General features: G+C 41.0%; 1 protein-coding gene across 1 annotated transcript; it reads left to right on the top strand.

Annotated features, from left to right (window-relative positions):
* The first annotated feature begins 731 nt into the window (after positions 1 to 731).
* brca2 (BRCA2 DNA repair associated) lies at positions 732 to 17,919 on the top strand. Its single transcript, XM_033631020.2, has 26 exons — positions 732 to 880; positions 1,250 to 1,348; positions 1,553 to 1,786; positions 1,935 to 1,998; positions 2,193 to 2,245; positions 2,346 to 2,374; positions 2,495 to 2,606; positions 2,690 to 2,745; positions 2,863 to 2,953; positions 3,118 to 3,747; positions 3,878 to 8,398; positions 9,819 to 9,917; positions 10,013 to 10,082; positions 10,191 to 10,684; positions 10,776 to 10,966; positions 11,072 to 11,259; positions 11,400 to 11,570; positions 13,231 to 13,597; positions 13,682 to 13,837; positions 13,931 to 14,078; positions 14,897 to 15,009; positions 15,100 to 15,477; positions 15,585 to 15,723; positions 16,422 to 16,678; positions 17,182 to 17,325; positions 17,425 to 17,919. Exons 2-26 carry the CDS (start codon positions 1,294 to 1,296, stop codon positions 17,791 to 17,793), a joined length of 9,129 nt encoding a protein of 3,042 aa, XP_033486911.2. The 5' UTR covers positions 732 to 880; positions 1,250 to 1,293; the 3' UTR covers positions 17,794 to 17,919.
* Positions 17,920 to 18,747: the final 828 nt, after the last annotated feature.

The following is an 18,747-nucleotide window of genomic DNA, read 5'->3' as shown; positions in this document are numbered from 1 at the left end:
TTACAAGTTTTTTTCAAATTGTGTATTTAAATATGCAAATTATGCATTATCTAATTATGTGCAAATTTGCACAAATTTCTAGAACAAATATCTGGACATTGGATAAAACCAGGTTCAAAATTCTTGTTTTATTTTGTTGGCATATTAGAGTCAAAGGTTTTTACAGAGGTAATTTCAGATATACCTTTTTATTACTCCGTAAATCAAAAATACTGTCAACAGCCTTAAAAGACAAAAAAGACACAAATTGAAGTACACACTGTAAAGCTTCTAAAGTGGAGATAGAGAAAACTGACTTTAAAGATATATATTGTATGTAATTGTACTGTATTAAAACAGTTTTTAAAAAACTTTAAAACTTAAACATTTTCCAGTTTTATTCTTATCACCCATCTATATTCTAAAGGGTTTTACAGAGAGGTTTAAGGTTCTATGATTTTTACTCCTGATTTTTGTTCGGGAAATGTATACAAATCTGCGCATATTTAATTAGATAATGCACAATATGGATTATTAAACATAAAATTTCAGAGAACTTGTAATATAAAAAAATATCTTATCGTCAGTAATCAACTGAGAAAGGTGGTTCATGATGGGATGTATAAGGCCTGGTTAAAAAACAAAAACAAAAAAAAGTAAAATTTTACCCTGTCAAATAAGGCGTCTCCCTGTAATTTACTCGACTCTTATTTTGAAGTCGAGCTTCAAACTTCCGGTCGGCGGCCCGCGAGGTTTGTTTTCGTAGCATGGGCAAACTAGCTAACGTTAGCAGGGTGGCTCGCAGTAAAATGTAAAAACATTTTATATCGTGGTTTTGTAGTTTGTCGACAACATTTTGTCAAGAGTTTGATGGCGACATGGAAGTCCACACGCCGCCATGGTAAGTTAGAATGACGTTAACTTCAAAGGCAAATCTACTTTTGCCGTCTGGTTCCTGTTTGTAAATGAGTAGCAGTCACTGTAAGTTAACTAACGTTAAACTAACCTGAGTGTGTTTTCTAGACACTGGCAACCAGCTATAACATTTGCTACGGCTGTGACTCAAACGTTGACGTTACTTTCTCGATGAATTGTCCTAAACAGTTGTAATGTCACGTTACATAACCTTACTGTAAGCTAATGAATTTCATTAGCAGCTAGCTGGCCATGCCCACCCTGGGGAATGTGATGCATCACTCTAAACCTATACTTTAAACCTATACGTTTCTGAGTTTTAACTTGTTTCTTGATGAACGCTTTGTTTTCTCAGGTGTGCCCCATAACAAACTTTAGAGGTTACATGAATCAAGTGGAATGAATTTTCCCTCAAAAAACATGTACGACACGTATAAAGATGAAATCTGGAAAGGTGAGACAACAGTAGTCACAATAAATCTTGAACACTATATTATGCAGCTGCTCTTGACCTGATATTGTTTCCAATCATTTAAATCTAGCTGCATAATCATGGAGTGATACTTTTTGTGCAATTACAAATAACAAAACATGTTTTATAAGGCTGAGGCTGTGTACTTATTACTGATCTATAAACCATTTTTATTTTACAATTTAGAGCTGGGACCACTGGACCCCAACTGGTTTGAGGCATTGACAGCTCAAACATTCACGAATGAGGGAAATGTCTCTGATCAAGATGACCTGTGTGCTAACCAAGAGGGGAATTTTAAAACACCCCTTGACAAAGCTGCAGTAGACAGTCAGCTGTTTTCAACCCCCAAAGTTTTCAGAAAAAGTCGAGTTGTGTCACCTGAAACTGAGGATGAGCACTCGTTCACCGCTGAACAAGGTAATGTTTGATTAAGTCTTGACTGTTTATAACTGTATAGGACATTTTTAATTCACTCTTGTAAATTATACTATCCTACTTGTTTCTGCTCTGAAAAGCTTTCTTGACATAGCATCTATTAATTATGCTTCTCTGTGTTTCGTCCTAGAAAAAGAGACATTGACATGGATGGCAACACAAAGTCCGTGTATGTTTCGGGTGTCAAAAATGGGGTGAGTGCTACGACTCTGAGACTTCTCTGTCCATGCTGTTTGAAAGAGTTTGAATTTCAGTGGCTGCCCAGTTAAAGAAAAAAACAAACAAATATTAATTTGATATATAACTGTTGATGGTTGAGAATTGTTCTTTTTGATTCATAGGTTCACATTTTAAATCCATTTTTGATGTCTGTTGTGTTTTTTTAAAGGGTCCCAGGTGAGAAATATGGAGGTTTTCAGCCTCAGAGTCAGAGCAGCTTTGGTGAGATGCAAATCTCGTTGAATTCCATTTGTTTAAATTGCATTTGAACCAAAGATTCAATAATCACTGGTTAATACGTTTTATTTTGTCATCTGCACAGATCTGCTTCATACGCCACAAAAATCCCCAGTAAGTGCATGGAGTCTACACTGATGTTATTTTTCGTTCAGAAAATGCCAGTATTTGAATGTGGAGTAATAGATAATATTGTGGTTTTATTTAAATTGTTTGTCTGTATTTATGATACAGGTCAGCCACGCCAAGCATATATCTGAAAGTCTCGGTGCACAGATTCATCCTGATATGTCATGGACCAGTTCTCTGAATACCCCACCAGCAGTACCATCCACCTTGATTTTATGTAAGCAAATGACACAATAGGTTGTTGAAACACTCTCTGTATGTGATTTGTTAAATGAGTAGTGTGTCCTCTCAATTTTATAGCTAAAACTGATGAGAGTCCCTGTCCAGTGAGAGTTTCTCCAGATAAAAATGTTGTTGTGAGTACTCTGTCCAGGCCCAAAATGCAACAAACATATCTCTTCAATTTGACCAATGAATGGTGTGGCAATTAAATTTGCTTCTGATACTCAGTTTTTCTGTCTTGTCTATCTTAGATTGTGCGGAAGCTTTTCCCTTCACTTTCAAATGCTTCCAGAATTGAAGTGGTGTCACCCAAAAACAATGACATACCTACCATTCACCAAGGTACTGTGTTATTCCTTTAGAATTTGCTAATAGTCAAGATGGTGCAGTAGCTCTTAATGTGAATTACAAGATTGTGCAATGTAACAGATTTACTTATTTTGTGTTGCACAGGCTCTCAGATGTGTAATGCAAAATTATACTGATTGCTGGTTTGTACTCAACAGGTGTTGTTTCCCCTGAGGCAAGTCAGAATCCAGAGACCCACAACTCCCCCCAGAGTTCTCTGAATCAGAGTGATGGTGTTTGGAAACAGAAGCTACCGGATGCTGTTGAGGATGGAGAAATTTGCAGAACAGGACCAGGTGTTCTTGATGGAGCTGAAAATGTTCTCTCTCCATTTTTCACCAACAGTAGTTCAGCACTAAGAAAAGTGAAGACTGACAGAGTCAAAAGAAAGCAAATCATTCCAACAAAAGAGGATGCAGACAACAATGCAAATGGTGCTGCATCCAGTGAACAGAGAACAGATGACCAGGAACCTGGCAGACTTCCTTCATCCCCACCAGTGAAAACTGGAGATATTGAAATCACCCAGTGGTCTCCGTTGAGTTTATCTGAAATTCCACCTTGTACTGTGGATAGCGCTTGCTATGATAGTAGTCCTGCTCAAGTGGAAAACAAAATGTTAACAGAACAACTGCAGAGTGACTCTGTTTTTAGCCTGCCAGTCAGACCACCCATGAAAACCCCAGATTCTGGATGGACCAAGAAAAAGAGAAAATTTGTTTACACTGTAAAGACTCCAGAAGTTCAAGGAAAAGAAGCACAGTCTCAGAGGATGGACTCGTCACCAGGTTCTCCAGATTGTGTTAACACATTTGTCATGCTTGTAAAGTGTAAAAATGCTTTAAGAGCTTTTGTATTAACATGAAAAAACACGTTTCCACAAGGAACTTATATGTTTTATCGTCATCCTTTTTTCAGGACAAGAAGTTCACGTGAAGCAGTCTGGGAAAGCCCAAGATGAAGCGGACTCTTGCAGTATCGGGAAGAAAGAGATGCAAAAACAAGGAAATGTAGCAGAAGAAAGTTTACCTCCTTTCGTACAAGGAAAAGTCCAGGATCTTGACATGTCGCAGCTTTGCAGAGATTTTGCACAAGACTTCAGTCAAATGTTAGACCCCAGTAAACCAAGTAAAGAAGCAGAGTATACTCCTCAAGACGGCTTCTCTCCATCAGCTTGTCTGTCAGCCGTGAAACGAGCTAAACAGAAAGCAGTGCAAGCAAACCTTTACCATGACTGTGATGGCGTCAGTAACAGAAAGCATGTTTCTACCACTAATCCAAAAAACTCCATCAGTGAGGGCACAGTAAGTGACAGTGGATTCCAGTCTGCTGTTGCAGATAGCACCCACGTGACAGCATCATCATTTGTTCTTCCCAGCTCAGAGATCAATGGTGAAAGTCAACAGTGGACTGGCTTTAAAACAGACATGCACAGAACAACTCCTTTCGCATCTTCAAGTAAAGGAAATGGAAAAGAACATTTGGATGATATTTCACAAGGAGCTGAAACAGATGCCAAGCTGCCCAGTACAATCAGGGGAAGCCAGACACTGGGCCTTGGCAGAGAGAGTGAGTTGCCCATAGAAAGCACATCGGCACAACTACCCAGCAGTACAAAAGGAACTGTCGATAACATTAATTGCGTTCCACTTAATGGTCAAGCTCATGGCAGTCTGCCACAGAAAACAACAGTTTCTCTTCCTTCCGTCCATACATCAGGATTCAAAACAGCTTCAAATAAGGGTATACACATTTCCTCAGCCAATCTGAAGAAAGCCAAGCGTCTCTTTGAAGAGATTGAGGGGGAAAGAACTGTAAGTGAGCAGCCCACCATATGTGACCATGGCACTAAAGAAGAAATTAGCGTGAGTTGTGAATCAGTGAAAAATCCAACCACAATGTCAAACCAGCCACTTTGTTCAAGTGAAAAAAATGTGGATATTAGTTGCCACTTAACAGCTTCACAAAAAGCTGATGTGACTGAGATTTGCACTCTCTTGGAAGAAGCAGATACTCAGTTTGAATTTACACAGTTTAAAACTGCAAACCTAAAACAACATAGTCAAGATAATGCTACCTCTCCCCAAAAAGTTGACAAAGAACTTGACCCTGATTTTCTTTCAGGTATAGATTTTGATGACAGTTTTAGTGCAGAGGCTGAAAAGCACGTGGCAGTAACTGTATCGCAGGACAAAATAACCTTAGCTTCAGATGGTAAAACAAATTGTGAAACATCGAACGTCACAAGTAAATCTACAGGTTTGTCATTGTCAAGTGCAATGAAAATAGAAAATCCCTCTACGGAAGCTGTTTCTTCCTCTTCAAAGCAGATCTCTGAAGGCAGTAGCAGAATTATGTCAGCTGAACCCAAAAATCTAGACAGCACTGGGCACCCTGAAACAAGCAAGCTGGAGAACAAAAATCCTGTAATGCTTGGTGTGGGATTTAAGACTGCAGGAGGAAACATTTTGAGAGTTTCAAAAACATGTCTAAGCAAAGCCAGAGCTTTGTTTGCAGATTTAGAGGATAATCTTGTGACAAGTCAAAAATCACTGGACAAGCAGTGTAGCAAAACTAACGCTGAAACACAGCATAAGCACAGTGGGGATAATCACACTGGTAATGTTTTGCTTCATAAAGATGACAAATCAGAGTTCATAGGTAATGATACAGGAGGGAGCATTCAGGGCTGTTTTTCCAAAATGAAGGAGTATGTCTCTTCATACAAACAGGTCACAAGCATTAGAGATGATGTGACAGGAAATTTGAAAAATAGCAAACTGGACACAACCACATGTCAAAGTGGGTTCCTGATGGCCAGTGGGAGAAATATTTCTATTTCAGCAAAAGCTATGCAAGAGGCAGATGCTTTCTTCAAAGACTGTGACTCCATGGACACTAACACTGGCATGCCAGTGAAACATAAAAAGAGCATGGAACCCTTGCCTGGAAGTTTGAGTCATAAGGAAACCCTTCCAAAATGTAAAAATGTTCAGGGGATAAATGTCAAAGTCTCTGAAGAGCCAATCAATGAGTTTGAAAATGGAAATGCTGGACCAACTGCACGCCATACAGAGGTTGTACAACATAATGTGGAGGTTCCCAATTTTGGCTTTAAGAATACACCAATGTTAACAAATGCGGTCCCCTCTTTGACTGCAAAGGCACTTTCATCTCTCTCGTGCACAACATCAAAGAATTTTGGCTCCTCAAGTGGTGGATTTTCCACAGCCAGTGGGAAGAAAGTATCCCTGTCAGCTGATGCAATGAAAAAAGCAGAATGCCTACTGAATGAAATTCATACACTTGAGGACACTAACCAACAACTGAAGCAAAAGGGAGATGCTTTCAGATCAAGTCATCTCACCAGTCAGATTCAGATACCACCTAAAAATGTTGGCTTTCAGACAGCCAGTGGCAAAGGATTTGCCATTTCATCTGCAGCTCTCAAGAAAGCAAAATTGCTGTTGAGTGAATGTGATGTAGTTGAGGACGAAATTGGTGCGAAACCAACACATTCAAAGATGCCAGTTCCTCCACTACCACCAAAGAATAGCGGATTTCTTGCAGCCAGTGGCAAACCAGTGACATTTTCATCTGAGGCCCTCCAGAAGGCAAAAACTCTCTTCACTGACATCAGTTTAAGTACAGAGATCCCAGCTGCTTCAGGCTCAAAGACCACTGACAGGAAAGAAGCCAATTCTGAAAACACGGAGAAAATACATTGTGGTTTCACAACTGCAGGGGGAGCTAAAGTCCATGTGTCACAGAAAAATCTGTTGAAAGCAAGAAACCTTTTGAAAGAATTTGATGATGGTTGTATTTCAGCAAAAGCAATGCAAGAAACAGATGTTTTCTTTGAAGACTGTGACATTAATGATGCTATTTCAGTAAAACATAAAAGTGTAACACCTGTGAGTGGAAGTGGAAGTGAGAAGAAAAAACCCTCAGAATTTAAACAAGATCAAAGGGTGACAAACATTTACAGAGAACCTGGAAGTGGACACACTGACTTTGAAAATGTTAACGTGGGACCAGTTGTAAACCATGAGAAGATGCTGCATCCCAATGCTGTGGAGAACGACAAAGGTGTTTTAAAGGGCACATTGGATTCTTTCAAAGCAGCTTCTTTACATGGAAACCCATCGATGGCAAAGCCACGTTCTCCAGTGTTGTGCACAACATCAAAAAACATTAGTTCTTCTGCCATTAATGAATCAAGCAACATTGGTAGATTCTGTACAGCCGGCGGGAAAAAAGTAACCGTGTCAGATGATGCAATGACAAAAGCAAAGTCTCTATTGAACAAAAGTGCTACATTTGAGGACACAAACAAACAACTGAAACAAAAGGAAGATACTTTTCCACAAAACAATGGGGGGTTTCAGACAGCCAGTGGCAAAGGAGTAGCTATTTCATCTGCAGCCCTAAAGAAAGCAAGAATTCTGTTAAGTGAATGTGAAGGAGCTGATGATGAAATTGGTGTAAAACCTACACATTCCAAGACTCCAGTTGCCACTAGTGTGCCACCCAAGAATAGAGGATTTTCTGCAGCGAGTGGTAAGCCAGTGGCATTTTCATCTGAGGCCCTCCAAAAGGCAGAAGCTCTCTTCAGTGACATCAGTTTCAGTACAGAGATTCCTGCTATGTCAGACACAAGGAACACTGACAAGAAACACAGCAATTCTGAAATTACAGAGAAAATGCATTGTGGTTTCACAACTGCAGGGGGAGCAAAAGTCCATGTGTCACAGAAAAATCTGTTGAAAGCAAGAAACCTTTTGAAAGAATTTTCTGATGGACAGTGTCATGTCTCAAACGCATCGTCAAGAGGGCCAGACGACACCAATAAGTCAGATCTATCAAAAGTGAAAGATGTGAACAAAGCTTCAAATTCTAATCTCAGCATACCCTGTGACAAGGAAATCCCTTCTAAGTTTAGTGCCCCTCAGGTAGTTAAACCTTTGCAAGACACTGACCATGAAAAGGAAACACTTCAAACTCCAAGTGTACCTGGTGGTGTTTTAGCCAAAGACAAGGCACTTCCAGATTCATATAAGTCTAAAAGAGACAAAATGACCCCATCAGGGTCGTGCATCAGTAACAGTCCTGGAGAGGGAATGTCAAGTCTATTGGACTACGAAAAAAATCAGACAAGCAGCAGCGACGAATCTAAGGTCAAAAGGCCACAAGACTCTTCAGTCCTAAACTTTCAGGCATTTAACCTCAGTGGTTGCACTGAAACCCAGCAGATGTTTTTCGCCCAGGAAGCTCTGGACTGCACTAAGGCTTTGTTAGAGGATGAAAGTCTGGCTGGCCAAAGTCTCTCAATGACTTTAGAAACTGTGCCACTGCAAGATAACCCTAGGTCCAGCTGCAAATCTGTAGAGGAGCAAAAGGGAACAGGGAAAAGATCAATAGAGGACCCAGATATGACTGGTAAGTGTCTGTATTCATAATAAAAAAATCTATGTAGTATATGTTTTTGATAATGCTGCACAGATTTTCTCACTGTTTTTTATTGGTTGGTTGATTATTATTGACTCATATGACCTTTAAAGCCACAGTGTGTAGGAATTTCTCCCATCTAACATTGAAATCATATATTGCATTCAAACAGATGGCGCACTCTAGCGCCTCACTGTTTCAAACACGTATTGCAACTACTATAGCCGCTGTGTACCAAAAAGCTATGATAACACTAATGAAACCATGTCATCCGATACTACATGGAGTATTCATTCAGGCTCCTACACAGACACACGCGACGCGAGTTGACAAACCCCCTCCTCACCATGCTGGCTGTGTTTACAACGTAGGACTGTTGGGGCGGATGTAAATTGAAACAAACCAATCACGTCTTGTCCTTTGACAACTGACAAGTGGCTCAACCTCACACACCTCATCCCTCTCCTCACATTACTGCGCCGCTAACAGCTGTTAGTGGCCAGCGGCACTACTGCCGCATAACAAAGTCCCACTCTTTGAGCATAATGCAGGATCATGTATTATGTAGCATCATGGGAGACGGAATCCTCGTCGCCAAGAAAGTGCAAAAGGGAATCAAAAAGGCAGCATGACCGGCGAATTAAAAAAACAAGGGTCAGCATTGGGGTTGCCTTTGTCAGGTGGAGAGAGCTGCTGAAGGAGAAAGGTAATACAATCACAGGCCAGCGGCTAACAGCTAACAGCGGCGCAGTGATGCGAGGAGAGGGATGAGGCTGTTAGCGACTGGCCGCTAACAGCGGCTAACAGCCAACAGCGGCGCTGGCCTGTGATTGTATTACCATTCTCCCTCAGCAGCTCTCTCTACCTGGGAAAGGCAACCCCGATGTGGGCCTTCGTTTTTTTTAATTCGCCGGTCACGCTGCCTTTTCTATTCCCTTTTGTGCTTTCTTGGCGACATGGATCCCGTCTCCCATGATGCTGCATATGCATGATCCTGCATTATGCTCAAAGAGTGGGACTTTGTTTCAAATTTGCCAGGGTAGTAGCGAAGCGCCTCTTGCTCCTCTCCTTTGGCTCCTCAGTCACGCAGTGCTGGCCTGGCTCTCAACAAAAACGCCGAAGGCGGTGCTGTATGTCCCTTGCTGGCGGGTGTATTCTCAAGATGGCGAAACGTAATGGAACCCCACAGACGACTTATCCGCACAATGTACAAACAAATCCAAAATTCTCCTTTTACGAGAATAAGTCAGATTATTGGTGGAGGTAATAGTACACCAGTGATGACATATTTATGAATGCAGACATCAATTTTTGCCAATAAACAACTGAAAATGCTACACAATGTCCCTTTAACCATGATTACTGACTATTAACCATGATTATTGGTTTTATGTTTTCAAAAATATTCTAGGTCAGCCTCCCCTGAAAAGACGATTACTGGAAGAATTTGACAGGACGGTTGATGGTCCGAGAGGTTCAACACTCCATCCAGAGAAAAGTTGTCCAAATGGTAAATTGCATTCCCTGTAGCAACTTATCAAAAGAATGCATGTTTTGCCATGGAAAGAAAATAACTCTTGGATCTGTATTTTGTTCTTAATTAAGGTGTAATGAAAGACAGGAGAGTTTTTAAGTACCATGTCTCTCTCCATCCAAACATCACAAGGCCAGACAGGTAAGTTTGCCTTTGAATTGTTGGCCATGTTTTCAAGTGGCAGACACAGATTATCAGCTCTTAGTGATGTTTTTTATTTAATTTTATTTTATTGTTCGTGTGTTGCAGCAATGGAAAAAACTATGTGGAAACCACATTGCAAAAGACAACACCAACACAACACTCAACCCCAGGAGACAGTAGATCAACACAGTCCAACATGCCAGCGTTTGTTCCTCCATTCCTCAAGAATACAAAGACAGAGAGTTCCATGAATACAGAGCTCAAGGACATGAGACCACCTTCTGCATTCGTACCTCCATTCAAGAAACAAAGAACTCTTGTCCAAGTGAACTCCTCTAGACCACAGGAGGAGGAGGATAAACACCACCATCTGTTTGTTACACCCTTTAACAGCAATACTTTTGTACCACCCAGTAAAAAAACACCAACCACAACAGATATAACAGGTGATAGAAACAAAGAAGGCATTCAGACAGTGGCCTTGGCTGACACTGCAAATGATCATATGATGAATAATCAAAACCTTCCTATTGGCTGTGGATCAGAGGACTCTGCTGCAGAAGCTTCACATGTAGAGGACACATTGTCCACAAGCCAAGGTGCAGTAACCTTCTTTGATGAAGTCAGTATGATACACTGTGAATACTCTGCATAACAAAGTTAAAATAATGTTATGTTTATGGTCCACAGACATGTTTCAGAATCTTCAAAACATAGACCTGGCACGAGATATGCAAGATATGAGGATCAGGAAGAAGAAGCGCCAGACCATTCGACCTTTGCAGGGCAGTTTGTTTCTAACCAAAACCTCAGGAGTATCGAGGATACAGTTAAAAGCTGCAGTAAATGGAAGGCCACCTGCAAGATACACCCAAAAACAGGCAAGGCCAAAACAGTTTTCTCAGTAAATTTTGTTTTGTTTGGTTAAAAATGAGATCTCTGTCACCCTCATAGCATTTTGACACGTTAATGTTCTTGTTTTTCAGCTGTATGGACATGGAGTTCATCAGCACGTGTATGGGATAACCAGTGAGACGGCAGAATCTTTTCGCTTCAGTTTACAGCAGTTCATCAAACAGGAGGCATTTATAGATGGAGGTGGTGTTCAGCTTGCTGATGGGGGATGGCTGATCCCCAGGAGGGATGGGACTGCAGGGAAAGAGGAGTTTCATAGGTATTACTGAATTTTAATTGAGTTTAAATCAGGATTTGTAATGTTAAACCGATTATAATGTGTGAGAAACCAGGTGTATCTTGGTATATGCAAATGTCGACTGCTGTGCTGAATTTCATTTTGTTCTTGACTATCCACAGAGCATTATGTGACACACCGGGGGTGGATCCTAAACTGATCACTGAGGAGTGGGTGTACAATCACTACCGATGGATTGTGTGGAAACAGGCCTCCATGGAAAGATCATTTCCGAAAACAATGGGCAGCCTCTGTCTCACTCCAGAGCAGGTTCTCCTTCAACTCAAGTACAGGTAGGCAGGATTACAGCTTAAAGGGAAATTTCGGTTTATTTCAATCCGTCTCCTATCGTCCTAAATTTGTTTCAAGTCACTAGTGACATAGAAATAATAGTTAGCATGTTAGCCGTTAGCCTAGATACAGCCGTAGCATCAGACCTGTTAAAACGTAAGTGAATGGGCATCCTTTCAAGTGCAAAGTTAGTCCACTAAACAAGCTTTTTCTCCACAAAGACAGAGAACATATAGAAAACGACATGTAAACGTGTTGTCTTACCTTACCGGTGTGCTGCCATGTTTGTTGTTTACCATTTAGCTAAGGCTGCAATCAGTCCCGTTCCTTGCAACAGAGGCATTCCTCTTCTGTGGGCATTGGGGTACAGCATTCACAGGTAACGTTACACCACCAATCTCCAGAGCTAAAGCCTTGCAGCAGCCATTCCTCCTCTCTCGTCCTCTACCTGTTGTGCCTCTCTCTCTCTCTCTCCTCCTCCGTTCTTCAATTTCACGAAGCTCTTCGTCGGTGTATTCTGGCTCAAATAAATAAGGGCGGCCATAAAACTCTGCAAAATCAAATTCCTCCTCCACAAAGTCGAAGTCTGGCAAAAAGTCACCATTGTTCTATAAATCTTTCATAAAATAAATAAATGAACCTTTCAGCCTACCGTCCGGTTCTGCCTTGCAGCTGTTGCTGCTTGTTCTCGCGAGATTTCAGGCACGGTATGAGATCACTGCTTGTTCTCGCGATATTTCGGTCACGCTTTTGGGAAGCAGAGGTAAATGGTAAACACACCGTAAGGTAAGACAACAACTCTGAAGACCACCTAAATGTGGAATGTTAGTATATAGGGTTTCCACATCGAGAGGCGATGGCCGCCCTTATTCATTTGAGCCAGAATATACCGACGAAGAGCTTCGTGAAATTGAAGAACGGAGGAGGAGAGAGAGAGAGGCACAACAGGTAGAGGACGAGAGAGGAGGAATGGCTGCTGCAAGGCTTTAGCTCTGGAGATTGGTGGTGTAACGTTACCTGTGAATGCTGTACCCCAATGCCCACAGAAGAGGAATGCCTCTGTTGCAAGGAATGGGACTGGTTGCAGCCTTAGCTAAATGGTAAACAACAAACATGGCACCACACCGGTAAGGTAAGACAACACGTTTACATGTCGTTTTCTGTATGTTCTCTGACATTTATCCTAATGATATGAGGCTGTCTTTGTGGAGAAAAAGCTTGTTTAGTGGACTAACTTTGCACTTGAAAGGATGCCCGTTCAATTAAGTTTTAACAGGTCTGACGCTACGGCTGTATCTAGGCTAACGGCTAACATGCTAACTATTATTTCTATGTCACTAGTCACTTGAAACAAATTTAGGACGATAGGAGACGGATTGAAATAAACCCAAATTTCCCTTTAATTTAGGTAATTTCATTGTGGGCTTAATAATACATCCACACACCTGGTTGCAAAATGTGTGCAAATGTATCCCTAAATTGCAGTTTACAAGCATTTTACTAAAAGAAATGAGCAGAAAAACATTATTTTCCACTAAATTTTCAATACATAAAAGATAATCAAATTTGTTCGATGTATTTACGAAATATTTTTGAATTTTAAATGTGATTTTATTTAAATACCTGTTCTTTAAAGCATTTACTTAACTTTACATGTTTTAGATATGATGTAGAGGTGGACCACAGCTGCAGGCCGGCTCTGAGAAAGATCATGGAAAAGGACGACACATCAGCCAAAACCTTGGTCCTCTGTGTTTGCGGCGTCGTCTCCAGGGGTCACTCCCCAAACAGTTTCGGTGACACAAAGACTCCACAAGGTGCTGATGCCAAGGCTGAAAACCCCTTTGCAGTTGTCTGGCTGACAGATGGATGGTATGCCATTAAAGCCCAGCTTGACGAACCTTTGACTGCCATGCTTCACAAAGGTCGAGTGTGTGTTGGTGGGAAGTTGATCATCCATGGGGCTCAGCTGGTGGGATCACAAGATGCTTGTTCCCCTCTGGAGGCACCTGAATCTCTCATGTTAAAGGTACTCTAAGAGGAAGGGCAGGAGTTATTTTGTCTTCAAACAAGGCAGCCAAATAGGTTGGTTTATAATTGTTCATGTGTTTAGATTTGCGCCAATAGCAGCAGACCGGCACGATGGGATGCTAAACTGGGATTTCACAGAGATCCACGGCCATTCCTGCTGCCCATTTCCTGTTTGTACAGCGGTGGAGGACCGGTAGGATGTGTGGACATTATCATACTGAGAAGCTACCCCATACAAGTGAGTTTAGTCTTGCATTGATATTTTGTTACCGTTACTCCTGGATGTTCATGTTATGCTCCCTTTTCACTGTATGCTTGTCACATTTTCCAGTGGATGGAGAGGAAACCAGATGGAGGCACTGTGTTTCGCTCTATTCGTGCAGAAGAGAAAGAGGCGAGACGATACGACAGCCACAAACAAAAAGCTATGGAGATCCTATTTGCCAAGATTCAAGCTGAATTTGAGAAAGAAGACAAAGGTAGGAACTGTTTTCAGCATGTTAAAGGAAAACGTCAGTATTTTTTAACCTTGGCCTTGTTTTCCCAAGTGTTTGTGTCTTAACTGACTAATGCAGACAACAGTGGAATTGGTCCAGTATTGAGAGACTGCTGCCACCATAACAGTGAAAACAGGCTGCATTATAATCCCTATGGGCAATTGTGAACCATCAATTTACATCCATTTAAACTGCTTGTTATTGCCACTGACGGGCTCAGAGTGTTATTAGAAGTGTATGACAAGTAGGGCTGGGTTAAAATAATCAATTCATCTCATTCAAATTGATCTTCATTTGAATGATTCCATATTGATTCTTAAAATCTGAGATTGATCTTTTAATATATGCTTTTTCCCGTGGATGCATGAAGGTTTAACCTGTTAATCTTGTTGGTATTAAACAGGGCGCAGTGCAAAATTATTACAGACTGTAGTATTGAAAGGCTCAGCAGTTAAGTTATTTACTTAGTTATATACTTTCTAACATGCACAAATACAGAGTAAACAGCAGAGAAGAGACTATTTAATAATAATTTCACACACTCACGCTTGTCAAAAAAAAGCATTTTAATGGACATAAACTGACAGTGCGAGATTGCCTGTTAGAATTACATTGCAGCCTGATTCACCACTTCGGCTGCAGCTGTTTCTCAATGCTGGACCAATTTCAAAAACTGTTGTCTTCATCGGTCAATAAGACACAAAAACATGGGAAAATAGGATCCAGGTTAAAAAAAACCCCAAGTTTCCCTTTAAGTACAGGTCGAAATGGAATAAGTTTAACAAAATTATCATTTTCAGGTTGTAACAAGACTCAGCGTAGAAGACGGACAATCAGCCGTCAGGATATTAAAAGTCTTCAAGATGGAGAGGAGCTCTATGAAGCAGTGGGGGATGATCCAGCCTACCTTGAGGTGATGAGAAATTTAGTTTACAAATTGTTGATGTAATTTCTGTCATGAATAAAGTTTTAAATGCAAGCTTATTTTACTTACATGTCCAAGGCACATTTGAGTGAACAGCAGTTGGAGACTCTACGTACCTACAGGCGCACTCAGATGGAGAAGAAGCAGGCTGAACTGCAGGATCGTTACCGGCAAGCTTTAGAAAATGCAGAGAACAGTGAAGGTAGCTGTCCCAAGCGAGACGTTACACCTGTGTGGAGACTCTGCATTGCTGACTCCATGGAGCAACCTGGCAATGGTGTGTCTTTAGTTTACCAGCTGAACCTTTGGCGACCTTCGTCAGATCTTCAGTCTTTACTTAAGGAAGGCTGTCGATACAAAGTCTACAACCTCACCACTTCTGATGGAAAGAAACATGGTGGTAGCACAACTCTTCAGCTGACTGGAACAAAGAAAACACAGTTTCAGGACCTGCAGGTACTGTGGAAACTAAATATCTTGAGCACACTCATTTTTTATTACTATTTGAAAAGTTAGATGATGGAAATCGTGTATGAATACGTATGATTTGTTTTATCATTCAGGCTTCTCGAGAATGGTTATCGACACATTTTCATCCGAGGGTCTCTACCGATTTTGTGGATCTTCAAAACCCAGAATTCCAGCCGCTATGTGGAGAGGTTGATCTCACAGGATATGTCATCACTGTCATAGATGGACAGGGTAGGTGATTTATTTTCTTACAGGGTTCTTATGAATCCATAAGTCTTAAAAGGCATTGAATTTATTAATCTTGTAAAAAGGTCTCAGTCAGTACTAATATATCTTAAATCAGTCTTAAAATAGTCTAAAAACTGCTTAAGACATGGGAAGTAGGATTTTTTTTAGTTTTATTGTAAAATCTAAAATGATTAATAACATTTTGAAATAATTTACCAAATGCCTCTCACATAACCTCACCACATCAGGATAGTGAAACCAACTACATTTCTATTTCGCTTCCTGCCTGGATTCTCCGAGCAGATGATCCACTGTCTATTAGCTACCTGTCACTGTAACCTGGACAACTTGGAGAATTGCAAGAGTTTGGGGTTTGGATGAAGGCAGTACAAGGCAATGCATATGAGGCTTAGTCTATTTTATGGAAAAAGTTTTTCGAACTCGCCATGGTAGTCAAAGAAGTGGAAGTGGCGACACAAACACAAAATTGCCAAGAAAAACCAAACAACAAATGGCAGGTATTTATCAATTCTACCGTGGTCTCTGCCGCACCTGGATGGATAAAAATATTAATTACAAGTGGCATCAAAAAAGTCTTTAAGTCATAAATGTAACTCGCTTTAGCCACCAGTAACATGTCTGAACGGTTTCTGCCGTAACTATATTGTTAATTTAATTATTGTTTGTGCTTTTGAACACAGGTTTGTCTCCTGCATTTTATTTGACCGATGGGAAACTGAACTTCGTTAAAGTGCGCTGTTTCAGCAGCTTTGCTCAGTCTGGCTTGGAAGACCTGGTAAAAGCACGTGTCCTGCTGGCTCTGAGCAACCTGCAGCTGAGAGGCCAGTCCATGTCTCCCACTCCTGTTGTGTACGCTGGAGATCTGACCGTCTTCTCAACAAACCCCAAGGAAGTTCACCTACGGGAATCCCTCAGCCAACTCAGAACCCTGGTCCAGGTAAAATCCTAAACTTATGAAGCAGCTGACATGCTTCTAAAGCAGTGTTTACCACTCAATTAAAGATTCCTTGTCTGTCAAAGGCTGGATGCTTTACAGCAAAAGTGCTATAGTTTCTGAAAAACAATGTGCTGAACAGAATTGGAAATGTATTTCTTCAAAATGTGAGGAGATGGCGATGTTTAAGTCAATGTGGCCTTTGATACGGACCTCTAAGAAGTATTTATACCTTGTCTTCATTTCACACTTACTTTGATCAGCGCTCTATAAAGCACAACTGCAAAACTGAGCACACAGACACAAGATAAACAGTTTAATGGTTGAGAGTCAGTGCTGATATAAGAAATGGACTAATAAAGATTGTTTAAAGGGTTTACTGTTCACTGCCCTGAACCACCCAGAGCTTTCTCGTCTTACTTTTCTCCATGTGCTTTGTTAGGATACAATACTATGTTGTAAAATATGAAAATGGTATAACTATAATTTATATCTTGTGTTTTCAGGGTCAGGAGAACTTCTTTACAGTTGCTGAGGAGAAGCTTTCAAATGTAGTCAAATCTGACAGCCTGAGGTCCGTCTCCTCTCCTGCTCTGCAAACACGAACCCCAGCTTCTGCAACAGTCAGAAGACAAGACACAAAAACAAGTGTGAGTTCATGCACTTGCTGTGTTATCTGGGACTGTTTAATAATTGTGCTTTCATAACCACTTCATGATTCAAAAATAAAAACGTGTCCTTTTATGCAGGTGACACCTCAGCAGCCAGTCAGAAGCCTCGGATCCTTCACTCCGGTCAGCAGGAAACAACCTGCAGCAAACAGTTCGACAGAGAAGGAGCACAGCAGCCTGAAGCGGAGGAGAGCTCTGGACTATCTGTCTCGTATCCCATCTCCACCACCTCTCTCCCCGCTGGTGCCAGTGGCTTCTCCGTGTGTAAAAAAAACATTCAACCCCCCTCGGAGGTCCGGGACACTCAGCACTTTAAAAACTGCACCAAAAACTGCACAGACTCCAGCTTGCAAACCTGTCAGTTCACCGCTGGAGGATGAATGGGTGAATGACGAGGAGTTGGCAATGATTGATACTCAGGCATTGCATGTTGGTGATTTACTGTAGATACAAAAGACTGTAAATGTTAAAGTACTGTACAAATGACTGAATGTAAAGGCTGCGTATGGCTTATATGCAGTGGTTGCTTTCAAAGTTTAACTGGACCCATTAAAGAGGTGAAATTACTTGAAACTAGTAAATCACACGGTGATTATGATTTGACAATATGGAATTCGTTGGGCTGGCTTTGGCAAATAAAACCTGTGGAGCAGCACACCACCTGTTACACCTCAAACAGGATAATGCCATGTGATCATACTTCTGCCATCTCTGACAGCCATGTCATATCACTGACGGTTTTCCTTTTCAACCAAGCACGTTAGCACTTAGCCTGCCTTGCTATGGTAAATTTAACAGAGCACGAGCTAGCTTAAGGTAAACATTGACATCTTCTACTGCCCTGAGTGTATTTAAAGAGGAGTGTTGACATCCTCCTGTGGCCACAGCACAGCATGTCAATATTTACAGGACAGTTTATGCTAGTACTTCCTGTAAATGCTTTAAAAATAAAGCCATATTCCAACACAATCAGAAATGCAAACATACATTTTTAAATTTAGTGGTGACAGTTAGAGGTTACAACTCCATATTATTCGGTGGGATGAAATATTCAGTTAAAATGTAAATTTGTGCAAAGGTTCTCCTTTTGAACTTTATTTTTTACAGTGTAAGTTACGGTCATTTGCCCTCTAGTGGTCACGCTTGGATATTGCAACAGTAAGTGTGTAGCAGGCCTCCAGGAAAGCTGCTCAACCTTTTAGCAAATTTTTCCCGATGGCCACTTACAGTATTGCATCAAAAAAAAAATCCTCTGCACCCCGAACAGCATTTTCCCATAGATCACCACTGTAAAAGACATCTCTGTAAAACTGTTGACAGGACAACTCAAACTCCAATGAAGGTAATATATGAATCTTTCTTTACTGAATTTTTGAGCCATGGTGGTTCAATATTTGTAAA

Source organism: Epinephelus lanceolatus, chromosome 4 (genome assembly GCF_041903045.1).
Source record: "Epinephelus lanceolatus isolate andai-2023 chromosome 4, ASM4190304v1, whole genome shotgun sequence".
In the NCBI taxonomy this organism is placed as follows: domain Eukaryota; kingdom Metazoa; phylum Chordata; class Actinopteri; order Perciformes; family Serranidae; genus Epinephelus; species Epinephelus lanceolatus.
The sequence above is the reverse complement of the archived record's forward strand: the minus strand, read 5'-3'. Positions and strand labels throughout refer to the sequence as shown.

Bases quoted from the DNA above. Each gene is read 5' to 3' on its own strand.
- brca2 (XM_033631020.2), top strand. From the start codon at position 1,294: ATGAATTTTCCCTCAAAAAACATGTACGACACGTATAAAGATGAAATC. The intron at 2,954-3,117 runs GTACTGTGTTAT...TGTACTCAACAG, and splicing joins CATACCTACCATTCACCAAG to GTGTTGTTTCCCCTGAGGCA. The intron at 11,571-13,230 runs GTAGGCAGGATT...TACATGTTTTAG, and splicing joins CTCCTTCAACTCAAGTACAG to ATATGATGTAGAGGTGGACC.